A 14,656-nucleotide genomic window follows, 5' to 3' on the forward strand; every position below is an offset into this window, starting at 1 on the left:
CACAATTAAGCTCTGCCAAGCACTTGTCCGGCAGTGTCGCTTCTCCAGCCAGGGAAGCGTAAGGGGGTGACCGAGGGGCCCCGACACAGGGATGTCCGTGCCCGGCCCGCGGCAATCACGCGGGTGGGTCCCTCAGACCACTGTCCTCACGGGCAGAACAGGCAGCAGTTGGCTGTTGCCGCTGGAGACTATATCTCCCAGCATGCGCCGCTCCTCCCGGTTACCAGCTGTCGAGCGGCGCGTGCTGGGAACTAACAGTTCTACGCCGGCCGGCTGGCCGCCCCGCCTCCTCCCTACGCAGGTCCGCTCGCTCTTCCCAGGACACGAACAGCCCTCCCTAAGCCGCTTCAGTGCGGGCTGAGGGACTTTTTCTTCCGCTTTCTAAGGTGCTGAGTGACTTGATTAGCATCCAATCAGTGTTTGTCTTTGTGCCGCTAGTAACCAATGAAAGGGGCAGGTCTGGGGCAGCTAGCAGGGTAGGAGTTGGTGGCGTTTGTGTGAGAGTCCGGCATCCGACCCCAGTGGGGAGGGGGCGAATCGCATTTAAAGGGCTAGTCCCAGAGTTGCCGGAAAGTTGTGTGGAGTTAGGGGGGCCGGCGGGTCCTGTCAGGCGACACTCGTGTCGCGGCTGACGGCTCAGCGCGCCGCCACCCAACAGCAGCAGCATGGAGCAGGCAGCACCGAGAAGGTACCGAGTCCCCTCCCTGTCTTGGCAATGGGAGCAGCTGGCGGCGTGATCTGGTGGGTGGGGGCAGGAGCTGGGGCTAGGCCTCGCTAGGCACCACCGGGGCTACGGGCGGCCCCGCCCTCCTGGTATCCCCCTTCTCTCCCCACTTAGGGCGACGGGAAGAGACATTACCCTCCTATGGGGGGAGAGGTATTGATCCTCTTCCCCCCACCCCCCAGCCTTAGCACTAACCCCTCATGGGGAAGGGGAGAGACCCTGATTCTCCTCTCCCCCCAGGCTTGGCACTACCCACCTCGCCCATGGGAGGGGGGGGAGAGACCCTGGTCTTCCCTCTCCCCAAGCCTTGGCATTCACCCCATGTTAGGGTAGATATGAAGACTGACCTGTGCTTGCACAATTTAGCACTAATTCCGTGGGAGGTGGGAATACAGAATTGTAAAATGCACCCCCTCCTCCAAGCCTTAAAGTTATTCTTCCCCCAGCTCAGGAATTAACCTTTGCTTCTTACAAATTTAGTTTATTCCCTATGAGTGGAGGGGTGGGGGAGGAGAGCATAAAAACACCCAACACTAAAACTAATCCAGGAGGAAAATCATAATATCTCACTCTTCTGTCTCTAGAACTAGTTTTGGGGATGGTGAGGAGACTGTAACAAACCTCCTTTGAATGCAGTTCTAGTCTGAACCTGACTACAAATGACATTGGGGATTCCATATTTTTATCTTGATTACTTCTAAATCAAATCTGCTCTTTTCTAAGTGTTGGCCTTGTATATCTTAACTAATGGATTAAGCTAAATCAGAAAAGGTATATTATTCTGGAATAGCTAAATTTCCAAGTGTAGCCAAACCCTTATTGGGTTCCACAGAGGGCTGATGGGATGAAACTAAATCTGAGAGATACAGGAGTTCAGACTACATGGTCTAATGCAGCAGTTCTCAAACTGCGGGTTAGGATTCCAAAATGGGTAGCAACCCCATTTTAATGGGTTGCCAGGGTTGGCGTTAGACTTGCTGGGGCTTTTGGCTGAAACCAAAGTCTGAGCCCCACCGCCCAGGGCTGAAGCCCTCATGCTTTGGTGTCCCTCAAGGCAGCAGTGCCTGAGCTTTGGCCCCCTGCCTGCGGCAGTGGGGCTTGGGCTTTGGTACCCCTTCCTGGGGTCATGTAGTAATTTTTGTTGTCAGAAGAGGGTCGTGGTGCAATGAAATTTGAGAAACTCTGGTCAATGGTTCCTTCTGGCTTTAAACTCTGTATTTTTAAAACTAATTCTGAGGGAGAAATTGACATATGTGCCCAGCCTTAAAATAACTTTCAGAAAGATCCCTTCTCCTCCCAATCCACCCCACTATGTGAGGAAATTAGGAAATGATATGTTTGAGGGTGAGGTCGCATAGCTGCATAAGAGAGCCCTTATACTCTTCCCCTTCTTAAATAGGTATGGCAGGGGCCTTGTTACTAACAGTAAAGTTTTCTAGTTGAAATTATCTTTCTAATTGAGTTTAGCCATTGGATTTTTCCAGGTCAAAGGGAAGGAAAGTCTTCCCCCCGACCCTTCGTCTAAAATATACGTAAAATGAAGGAAAGGGAAAGAGAAGGGTATATAGACATCATTTCATAATACTACTACATATAGCATTTGTACTAGATTATTAGTGACCTGAAATATCAACTTTTTTTCTGTAATAACTTAAATCCATATGGCATCCAAGTTGTCCAGTACTCTGCCTGTGTCTCCAATCCTGACGTGTAATGTGACATGGGTGGATAACCACTAACTTTAGTCAGGCTCTGGGCATGTATCACAGTGCAGCCTTTAGGGCAGTGGTTCTCAAACTTTTGTACTGGTGACCCCTTTCAAATAGCAACCCCCCTTGTAAATTAAAAACACTTTTTAATATATTTAACACCGTTGTAAATGCTGGATGCAAAGCAGGGTTTGGGGTGGAAGCTGACCCCCCCCATGTAATAACCTCGTGACTCCCTGAGGGATCCCGACTCCCAGTTTGAGAACCCCTGATTTAGAGACTATATTGGTAAAGTATATTGCTCTTACATTTGAAAGATCCTGCTTTTTCAGTGCTCCCTTTAAGATCTCATTTTAAAAAAAGTTGCCCAAGTCTAAGACACAGCAGAAGCCAGGAGAATATGTGAATGTTCTGTTGGCTACAAGCAGCAGTCAGTAATACTAAATAAAAGCCGCTGGCAGTGAAATATAGCTTTAGGATACCTAATTGTTTTTGGAGGATAGGGAATTGATAAATCATGATTTATCATCACTACTCCATTTTAATTGTGATTCTTCTGGAGAAAAGCTTTTCATAAACTATTTTTGTAAGCATCTGAAGCTAATTGCAGCTAATGTATTATCCAGAATTTTTATTAGACTATAACAGTACAATAATAAAAGCTATGGACCTCATCCAAACTATTTGGCTGGAGCTTTTATCTGAAAAGCACTGTTAAAATAGCCTCATCTCATAATTAGAGAGATTTATTCAAATAAATCAGGAACATCCAAAATTAGAAACTTAAAACAAAAAACCCTTACTGTTGCAGTATTGACAACCCCAAATGCCCCAAAATCATGAGTTAGGTCCCCCCCATATCGTGATAATTAAATACATTTTGAATTTTGAGCCTTTAGGCGTCATGTCTTTAGGCTTTTCTCCACAACCACGAAGACTAGAAACTTGATTCCAGGAGTTGTTGCTTTATGTAAAACACCAAGGCTCTGTCAAATCACAAACGTTGTTATACTGCCTTACCTGTGTTGGTATAGTTAATGCAGTACAGCTCACCCTAGTGTGGATGCAATGATAGTAGTATAAAATGCTTATACCACTATAGCTTACTGATGAGTAGAGGAAGGGGAATAGTACCATACAAGTATACTTATTTCAGTTAGAGGTGGTTGTACTTTCTTTAACAGAAGTAGCTATAATTGTACAAAATCTCTCTGTTGACCAGGCCTAAATATCACAAGGATAGCAATACAGTTTTGAGAGTTATCAACACTGCATATATTAAGTTATAGGAACCATCATGCATCAGGGCAAACACCCAGCCAAACTGATTGGGTGGGGAGTTAGGAAGAAACTTTCTTTGGGAGCAGGTTATCCTATGACTGCTGATTGCCAGCTTTCTTGTATCTTTCCTCTGAAGCATCTGTTACCAGGTTATTGTTAGAGAGAGGGTTACAGAACTAGATGACTCTGTTTTGATCCAGCATGGCAACTTTCGTGTTCTTATGTAAAATCATAAATATTTTAAAACAAAAGTTGTATATATTAATGACAACTTTGAGTGTTTTTTTGTTTTTGTTTTGTTTTTAGGTGCATGTGCTTTTTGTTTTATCTGGCATATATTAAATCTAATACCAACTTCTTTAAGTCTTTTGATTTGGGATTTTGCTCACTATTTACTCATTGTTTGGAACCCATTGCTACTTCATTGACTATCTGTTGCCTATACTAGAAATACAGCTACATTGGTTCATCAAGTCTGTCAAATACTGATACAACTGCACAATCTAAAATTAATCCATTGAGAATTTATATTCTACTTTTTTCCCAGGTGAACTGAATAGTATCTATTAAAAACAAAAACAAAAACCACCTTATATTTCTATAGCCCTTCCAGAACCTCATAGCACTTTACAAGTACTAACAAATACTAACAAACTAAGCCCAAAATTTGCAGTCTTGGACTGTACTTCCACTGACTTCAGTGGGAGTTTTGTTTACTCTGGTTGCAGGTTCAGACCCTAAACCAGGGCCACCCAGAGGATTCAGGGGGCCTGGGGCAAAGCGGGGGAGTGGACATAAAAAAAAAAAAAGGCATCATCTGCTGCGGCGCTTGTACTCATCGGGCGGCGCTCCGAGTCTTTGGCAGCGGGTCCCTCACTGGCTCTGGGTCTTCTGCGGCACTGAAGGACTCCCCCCGCCCCCCCCCACCCCCCCGCTCCACCGCTGAAGTGCCGCTCAAGTCCTGGAGCGAGGTGAAGGACCCCTCACCACCGAAGTGCCACTGGAGACCCGGAGCGCTGCTGGATGAGTAAAAATTAAAAAGGTGCCTCTAGCCAGGAAAGGGATTCTCAGTCAGGGCTCGCGGGGCCCATGTGGAGCCTGGGGCCTGGGGCAAATTGCCCCACTTGCCCCCCCCCCCTCTGGGTGGCCCTGCCCTAAACTTCATAGTGCAGTAGGTGTCTGTCCCTGATTTATAAATGGATAAACAAGCATAGTGACTAAGACCAAAACTTTCACTAACTTTATGTGCCTCAATCTTTGGTCTTCAATTTGGGATACCTAAGGCCTGATTTCAGTGGGGGTCACAGGATGCTCAGCATCTGTGGAAAAACAAGCTTTAGTTGTCTCAAGTTTGGCACCTAAACAGAGGCACCCAAAATTAGTGTACACTTCTGAAAGCTTTAGTGTAAGTGACTTTCCCAGTGTTACAGGGGGCAGGAGGAAGTGGTACTACCATCCCCAAGCATTCAAAATTCTTAAAGTTGGCTGAATTAAAAGATTTTTTTTTTGAAGTCGGCTTGTTACTTTTTTTTTTTTTTTTTAAATCTTCTGGTTTCTGAACCTTTGGGATACACTTATGCCACATTTTTGAGGCTCTTTCTTTGCTACCAAGAGAGCAAGACACTTTGTTTGCTCTCACATGAAGACTGAGGTTCTCCTGTATTTACATAACTTCAGGAGCTGGGGCTATACAAAAGATACCAAATATTTCAAGACGTGTGACTTAAAATTGCGTGAATTAGCAAAATTTGGCAAGGAACAAGAGGTCTAACACTTATTTGCTCACTGTAGACATTAAACCACTTTTGTGGATGAAACTAGCATTTCCAGCCTTCTGATCTGCAAAGGCAAAACTGTTTGGCATCCAACTGATCCTCTGTCCAAACAAAACCACTCTTCTGAAATTTTCCTGTCTGCATCCTCATAAAATACTGCTTATACGGTGCTTCTAATCTAATGCATAGGTAGTGAAGCACCTTACATTTAAGATTGTAGACCAAGCCAATTTGGAGATTTAGGCCCTGAGACAGCATGGTACTCAAGCATGTACTTAACTTTAAGCATATGAGTAGCACCATTGACTTTAGGGGGACCACTCATGTGCTTCAGTACCTTACTGATTCAGAGTCATGATGAGTCAAAATGTCAGTAGCAAAACTTGTAGGGAGTTTTTCTGAAATCCCCCCCCCCCCTTATATTTCCCAGGGAGAAAAAAATTCACCTATTGGCTGAGAATGTGGTCTACGTTAGGGGTTGTGAGAGACTCAGACCAGTGGGGTACAGGAGTCTGGTCCTATTGGGATCCAGGATGTGGGCGGGCAAAGCCCACCCACTGCTAAAGGATACCCCCCAGCCTAAGGGGGGGTCCACAGGACCTGGAGACCAAAAAATTACAGGGGACAACTAATAAAAGAACAGGGACAGGAGTGAGGTCAAAGGGTCAAAAGAAGGGAACCTGACGGGGACACCGAGCAGAGAACCCCGGACAGCGCCCACTGCTCCTTGAAGGTGTCAAGGGAGCCAGTGGACGCCGCCCAGAGGAACTCTGCCCGGATACGTGAACGAACGGAGGACCGGAAATAGGCCGTATTGGCAAACCGGGAAGTGGGCGGGCTTAGCCGCCCACTACTAAAGGCCCCTCCCCCAGCCTAGCGGGAGGGACCACTGGACCCAGTACCAAATGATTACGTGGGACAACTAATAAAAAAACAGGGAGCGAGGTGACGGTCAAAGGTTCAAAATCAGGGAACCAGATGGGGACACCGAGCAGAGAACCCCGGACAGCGCCCACTGCTCCTTGAAGGTGTCAAGGGAGCCAGTGGACGCCGCCCAGAGGAACTCTGCCCGGATACGTGAACGAACGGAGGACCGGAAATAGGCCCCACAGTCACAGGCGACTCCATCGGCCAACCTCCTCTCCCTAGTTTTATAGATACAGGAGTCTGGTAGAGGGCAAATATACTGGTTGCTGGATGAGTAGTTTTCTGTTCCCTGAGTGACCAGAGCAGGGGCTGCACTAGAGTAATCAGGAACCTGCTAGAACCAGTTAAGGCAGGCTAATTAAGACACCTGGAGCCAATTAAGAAGCTGCTAGAATCAATTAAGGCAGGCTAATCAGGGCACCTGGGTTTTAAAAAGGAGCTCACTGCAGTTTGTGGTGGGAGTGTGAGGAGCTGGGAGCAAGGGCACAAGGAGCTGAGAGTGAGAGCGTGTGCTGCTGGAGGACTGAGGAGCACAAGCATTATCAGACACCAGGAGGAAGGTCCTGTGGTGAGAATAAGGAAGGTGTTTGGAGGAGGCCATGGGGAAGTAGCCCAGGGAGTTGTGGCTGTCGTGCAGCTGTTATAGGAGGCACTATAGACAGCTGCAGTCCACAGGGCCCTGGGCTGGAACCTGGAGTAGAGGGTGGGCCCAGGTTCCCCCAAACCTCCCAATTGACCTGGACTGTGGGTTCTCCCAGAGGGGAAGGTCTCTGGGCTGTTCCCCAACCCACATGGTGAATCTCTGAGGCACGAAAATCTGCCAGTAAGCACAAGACCCACCAAGATAGAGGAGGAACTTTGTCACAGGGTGCATAGGTTTGTTTCTTTAGTGGGAGAAGAGATCTGAAAATTCAGGATTTTAATGGGAAATGAGTTTTGGCTTTAAATAGCCCAAGTCACTGTCTGTGCTGCCATGGTCCCACTACTAGCTTTAGTGTGCTAGCTTGATCAGTGCTAGAGTGTCTGTCTATCCATGCTGGGAAACAATCTCTTAGCTGCTTTATAGAGACACCCTAAAAAAAGTAATCTGAAGTGTCAAACTATTCTTGCTTTCACCCCCCAGTCTAATCAACCTATTTATCCTATTGGCTGGGAAGAACCAGAGTGACTATTTTTGCTTTTGTAATACTTTCAGAGATTCTTCGATGCCATGGTGATTTGCGAGGGTGGTGGCATATGTCTAATAACATAAATAGATTCTAATCACTAGACTTGTGTAGGGATGAGTGTGTCTGCATGAGCGCATGCACGTATGCCTGCCTGTAGAGGCAGCTGCTGAAAGGGACATATTGCCAGGGGGATGTGTGGAAGACTTGGAATTTAGTTCAAAGATAGCAGGGTCTTTTAGTGAATGTTCTGGAGCTCCATGGATGTTGTGAGGGTCCATCCCCTCTCCTCCCTTTGCTTTGTGGAGAAACAAACCATGGTCCTCAAGGGTCTGAAAAGTTTCAGAGTAACAGCCGTGTTAGTCTGTATCCGCAAAAAGAAGAACAGGAGTACTTGTGGCACCTTAGAGACTAACAAATTTATTAGAGCATAAGCTTTCGTGGACTACAGCCCCGAAGAAGTGGGCTGTAGTCCACGAAAGCTTATGCTCTAATAAATTTGTTAGTCTCTAAGGTGCCACAAGTACTCCTGTTCTTCTTTTTAAGGGTCTGAAAGAATCCAGAAACTAAAACTGACTTGTAACACTCTTATTTCTCAAACCTGAGTCCTTCAGAGAGCAGCATATGACGCAGTCCAATAGACATACTAGACCACTATAGCTTTTTACTGGGAACTTGGGGCAGGGTGAGAGCTTAAACAAGAAAAGGAGAAGTGGTCTTAACAGCAGGAAACTGAGTACCTGCCTTTTCATTATGAATGTTAAGGAGTCCAAGGATGTTTCTTTTAATTTGTTTGGTATATCTACTTCAATTTCTTTTCAGTGAACTAGTTTTATAATAGTTGTGAGTTGCATTTTTCTATCTGCACTTTCAACAGTGTTTCCTACATCTGCGTGTGAAGCTTAACTTGATACTTTCCTTCCTCTTTACTTAAAAGGACACTATCACATTTGAAATCAAGTCATTAGTTTTAAAAAGTGACTGGAAATAGTTCCAGCCACTACATTTGCCTCTGAATCTTCCTGAGAATCTTTGTTTTGTGGTTCTACAGTAAGTGGGTTTTTTTTACCCTCTTTAATCTTTCAGTTATATTAATTTTAACAGTAGTAGAAGGAAAAAGTGCCCTGGCATCCACTTTAAATTATTCATCCCCATTTCAAACGAATGCTATCAGCAGCCATAAAATTCTGACTCAGCTTTTTTTTTTTTTAAACTGAGATGACTTAAACTTGTCTGTAAATAAACTTAAGTTTTAAAAAAATAATAATCCAGGAATGATTCCTTCCCAACACGTGAACTGTGTGTAATTCCCATTCATACTCCTGTCTTCCCTCTTACATTTTTAAAATAAGCAGTTTTTATGGGTCTGTGAACATTCGCAGAATAGTAATAGAAAAGAGAGCACAAGTTGCTTTTCTTAACTTTTTTTTTTCTTTTTTGAGGGTCACCTGTCATTTATTAAAATGAACTTAGCCTATCAACTCTGCTACGAATCATTGTAACATATGAAGACGCATATAGAGCAACAGAATTTGTGGGCTTTACTATTATCTTACTCAGTCACATTTGGTAGTGGGATATCCGTATATGCAAATATAAAGGGACTAATTCTGTTCTCACATTCTATACAACTCCACTGACTTCACTGGGATTGCACAGTGTACAAATGAGGGCAGAATTCTACTCAAAGTTTTTACTGTTAACATCTATGGGCATATAAGTGATGAGAGAGATGATAATAGCTTAGGGGTGAGGGATCAATCCTTGAGGGGGCCACTTAGGGATCTGGGGCAAAATCAGTACTTGGTCCTGCTAGTGAAGGCAGGGGGCTGGACTTGATGACCTTTCAAGGTCCCTTCTAGTTCTAGGAGATAGGATATCTCCATTAATTTATTTTATTTAGCCAACTTCTTTCTGAAAACTTCGGGAATTTGTGTGAAATACAAAGTTCTTTATAGTTCACATGGCTTAAACACTCCATGCACTATTTGCCCACTTCTAGTAAATTAGACCAGTCAATTTGTTATCTTATATTTTACTATTGCAGTATAAATGGGTCTCAGTCATTGTTTTTAGATGTTTCATCTGTCTTCTGGTTCTGTTACAAAGCAAAGTGTCTCTAGCAGTGGTTCTCAACTGTGTGTGTGTGAGATGTGGGCCACATCCAATACTACCTGCATGTCCCTGAGGATGTCACGTGGGTTGCAAGTGTGTGCTGACTGGGTCACAAGCAGCCCATGGGCCACAGGTTGAAAACCACTGGTCTATAGGTATGTCCATGTCTCATACAGTCATTTTTCTATAATTCATAACAAGATCAATTCATGGAATTCTGGGGTAGCTGCCTTTTGATTTACTCTTTTCTGCTACTTTTTCTCTGGTACCATTAGCAGACATCTGCTATTAATTTTGTAAAATCTCTTTACCTCATGATCACTGAATGACAATAAGGTGATGTTTCTTTAATCAATCTAGCCTTTTCTGGCCATTAACTACCTTGTCAAACTGTGTGTGTGTGTGTGTATAATATATATATATATATATATATATAAAAACCGTGGTAAATCTTCTATATAACTGTGCTAACATATTCAATGCTGCAGTGATGTTTGGGTAGTACTAAATGTGGATGTTCTTCCATTAGCTAGGCTTTATTAAAAACAGATTTGTCAGTATATGAACTCATTCCCAGGTTTGATGGGAGGTATCTAGTGTGTCTTTTTCAGAAATTTATACCCAGATGGGGACTGAGGAGGCTGATCCTATGGAGGGAACATTGGCATGTATTTATTTTAACTGATTTGTTACACTATATTGCCATGCTAGCTTCTGTTCTGAGCAAACTTTCTGAGCCTCCCTTCCTACTCCATTTATTGTCCGTTTATGCCGCCCTCCTCCCCAACACATTGGAAACCCAGTTATCTATGTTTCTAATGATCGAATCACCCATTACTAATATTGGTCTCTTCCTAATAACTGGAGTATCCTCTTGCACTGGGAGGGAACTACAACATCATCTGGAAGGAGGGTCCCAACTATGGGATCGTTTCCCTCTGCTCCAGTTGGATGTTCCCCTTCCAAAAAAGAATTTGAAGAGCAACTACGAAAAGACACACAAAGTAACAGCATATTATTATTTTTTTTTTTTTTTTTTTTTAAGTACATCAGAAGTAAGAAGCCTGCCAGACCTCCCTGGACCATGGTGCTAAAGGAACACTCGAAGACAAAGATTTTGTGGAGAAACTAAGGGCATGTCTTCACTGGCAACGTTAAAGTGATACCGTGGCTTGTGTAGTCGTGGCATAGCGCTGGGAGAGAGCTCTCCCAGTCCTCTTAAAAAAAAAAAAAAAAAAAAAAAAAAAAAAAAAAAAAAAACCCACCTCCATGAGGGGAATAGCTCCCAGCGAGAAAGTTGCTGCGCTATAAAGTGCCAGTGTAGACAAGCCCTAAATGCGTTCTTTGTATCTGTCTTGATTGCAGGTCATGTGAGGGAGATTTCCAGACCTGAACCACCTTTGTTTGTTTGTTTGTTTGTTTGTTTGTTTTTTAAGGTGACAGATCTGAGGAACTGTCTCAGATTGAGGTGTCAATAGAGGTTGTTGGAACAGATTGGTAAATTAAACAGTAGTAAGTCACTAGGACCAGATGGGATTTACCCAAGAGTTCTGGAAGGAACTCAGATATGAAACTTCATATCTAACAACTGGGGTATGTAACCTATCACTTTAAATCTGCCTCTAAACCAAAGAAGCAATTGAAACACATTATTTATTTTAAAGCTCCAGAGGCAATCCTGGCTATTACAGGCCAGTAAGCTGAACTTCAGTACCAGTTGGTTGAAACTATAGTAAAGAACAGAGTTATCAAACATAGGTGAATGTGATTTGTTAGGATAGAGTCAACATGGCTTTTCTAAAAGGAAATCATACCGATTATGATTACCCATATACTATTAGAATTCTTTGGGAGTGGTGGAGTCAACAAACATGTGGACAAGGGAGATTCAGTTGACATAGTGTACTTGGACTTTCAGAAAGTCTTTGAGGGAACCTTGTCAAAGGCTATTACCCCATAACTGTTTAATTTGGTTAAGAGGGAATGTTCAGTCATGGATCAGTAACGGTTTTAAAATGACTGGGACTGCTCATCTTGGAAAAGAGACTACTAAGGGGGGATATGATAGAAGTCTATAAAATCATGACTGGTGTGAAGGGGTGAATAACACTTCCTTATTTACTTTCTCCACATTACACAAGAATAAGAGATGACTGGCTGAAATTAATAGGCAGCAGGTTTAAAACAAAAGGAAATACTATTCGCATAACACAGTCAACCTCTGGATTCCTTACCCAGAGTTGTTGTGAAGGCCAAAAGTATAACTGGGTGAAAAAAAAGAATTGGATAAGTTCAGGGAGGTTAGGTCCATCAATGGCTATTAGCCAAGATGGTCAGGGACACAACCCCATGATCTGGGTGTCCTATAGCCTCTGATTGCTGGAAGCTGGACCTGAGTGACAGGGGATGGATCCAGGGCCGGCTATAGGTTTTTTGCTGCCCCAAGCAAAAAAAATTTTGGCTGCCCCCCCCCCCCCCCCACCGTTCTTTTTTTTTTTTTGGCTTTTACACATGTTTGCACTTCGCAGTTTTGTTTTGACTTTTAAAAATTAAAAAAAAAATGAAAACAGAGAATTTGTAGTTAGTGAAATAAAACAATTTCCTACTAGTGTAATTTTAACATTTAATTTTAACAAAAACACAATTACAAACAATCTGAGTTCAACTATACACTGTAGTGAAAAACTTTAGTGTCTTCCAGTTTCTCATAAATTAAAAATTTATATGAACTGAATTTTTCTGGTTTTTATACTTGCGTAGTCTTTTAATAAGTCAGTGAAATCTAAATTTTTTGCAATAGTACTTTCAATTGAAATTAATGCCAGTCCTGACATACGATTTTGAGACATGGTGGACCTCAAATAATTTTTTAGTAATTTCAGTTTTGAGAAACTGCGTTCACCAGAAGCCACTGATACTGGTAATGTTAAAAGAACGCGTAATGCTATAGCACTGTTTGGAGTGAAAAAATCATTTCTTGCTATAAATTCTAATACTTTTAGAGGAGAAGTTTTAGGACTTATTAGCTCAGATAAAGCTATTAATTCATCATACAATTCTACTGCATCAATGTCAGCAGCATTATCAGTACTGAGCGCTAAATGTAGGTCTTGACCTCATGAAGCAGTGCCTTCTTTGGAAAACTGATTTTTAATATTTCCAATATCGTATAAAAATCCAAAAGTTTCACAATGACCATGCAACTGACAAAATCTTTCTTCAATGGAAGTTATAGCTACATCCAAAATAAAATAGAAACATTCAACTTTAAACCTTTCGTTTGGATCGAGAATAGGATCCTCATGAGCCTCATAACAAAACTGTCTTGTTTTTTTCCGAGGATGAATGAATTTTTGAGGTGCAAACGTTGGTTCAAAATCAAGATCCTCTGCTATTGTTGCTGCTTTCATCTGAACGGTATTTTTTTAAATATTCCAGCATTTTATTCAAAATCATCTTTGCCTCTGATATGTCTATGGTTATGTTCTGCATAACTTTGCTGGTCAAATTAATTTGATTTCGAATATTGTGCCAAATAACCGCGCAACATGAACGTTGAAACTGCATCATTTTCTGAGCCAATGTTTCAGCTTCATGTTGAAATGAAGGATCATATGACAAGTCCTGGCTTATTTCAAATAGTGCATCGTAAATCTCTCCTGATGAATATCGGAATGGTCTAATAGCTTCTATTCTGCTTTCCCATCTAGTTTGACTCAGAGATTTAAGTGTGAGTTTTTGTTCAAGATGCTTCTTCAAGACTGCCCAACGGTGTGTGGAAGCACTAAAAACGTTGTAAATTGCTTGCACTGTGGTAAAATATGAAACGGCATCTTTAGATGATTTGGTGGCATCACTGACAACCAGATTTAGCGAATGTGCATGGCAAGGAATGAAGAAAGCTCGATTGTTTAAATTCAATATTCTTTGCTGTACACCTGCATGTCGTCCTCACATGTTTGAGCCGTTATCGTACCCTTGGCTGCGCATATTTTCTAAAGGTATTCCATAGTGTTCCAATCTCTGTAGAATTACATCTGTGAGGGCTTTCCCAGTGGTTTCGTTCACTGGTATAAATTCTAGAAAGTGTTCACAAATTTTCACTTATGCATTTTCATCAGTTTTCAGAAATCGTAAAACTATTGTCTTTTGCTCAGATCTTGAGTACAATCAACTATAATTGAGTAATATTTGGCATGTTTCAAATTCGATAAAATTTCATTACGCACTCCATTAGAAATTAATTCTTTTATCTCATTTTGTGTATTTTTACCCAAATAATGGGTGTGAATCTCTCCATCTTTCACTCTTCGTACATGCTCAGCCATAACATTATCAAATTTTGCCAATAACTCAACCAATTTTAAGAAATTTCCATTGTTCTCATATAAAATATCTGAGGATCCATGGAATGCGAGGCACTGTTCGGCTAGGAAATTAATGATTGCCAGTAAACTTCCAACACTGCTTGCCAACGTAGAATTTCTGAATTTAGTTGACGTTGCTGTACTGCACCGATTATTGTACCAGTACGTAATCTGTTTGAGAGCTCAATCCAATTTGTCAATGAGCATAAATGATTTTTTGATGTTTTCAAATGCTGATGCAAATTTCGCCAGTCATTAAAACCTGCAGTTGCCAGAAAAATGTCCGAGTTACAGAACAGTTTGCAGCAAAAACAAAAAACTACATCTTTGGTCTGTGAATACACTAACCAGGATCTATTAATTTGTTCCCCATTTTTCATTTTTTTTCTTCGAACTGGATGGTATAAATCGACGATTTGACTCATTTAAATGGATATTCAAATGTAGGATCTGGTTTTGAAGGGCCTTTTTTTCACAATAATAATTCACATTGTATCAGTAATTGTCAGCCATGTACTTGGATCCAATCCTATGTCAGTCTCTCCACCTTCCAATAATGGTTCTTCAGTTTTAGATTTGGATAACAGTTCTT

At 42.2% G+C, this 14,656-nt stretch overlaps 1 protein-coding gene across 1 annotated transcript in view; it reads left to right on the forward strand.

Annotated features, from left to right (window-relative positions):
- Positions 1 to 496: 496 nt before the first annotated feature.
- Positions 497 to 14,656, forward strand: part of STK3 (serine/threonine kinase 3) — a 298,009-nt gene continuing 283,849 nt past the window's right edge. Inside the window, exon 1 of the mRNA XM_054019296.1 lies at positions 497 to 688. Coding sequence (XP_053875271.1) covers positions 666 to 688 — 23 coding nt within the window. The 5' untranslated portion in view covers positions 497 to 665. The remainder of the gene's footprint in view (positions 689 to 14,656) is intronic.

This window comes from Malaclemys terrapin, chromosome 2, assembly GCF_027887155.1.
Source record: "Malaclemys terrapin pileata isolate rMalTer1 chromosome 2, rMalTer1.hap1, whole genome shotgun sequence".
In the NCBI taxonomy this organism is placed as follows: Eukaryota; Metazoa; Chordata; order Testudines; family Emydidae; genus Malaclemys; species Malaclemys terrapin.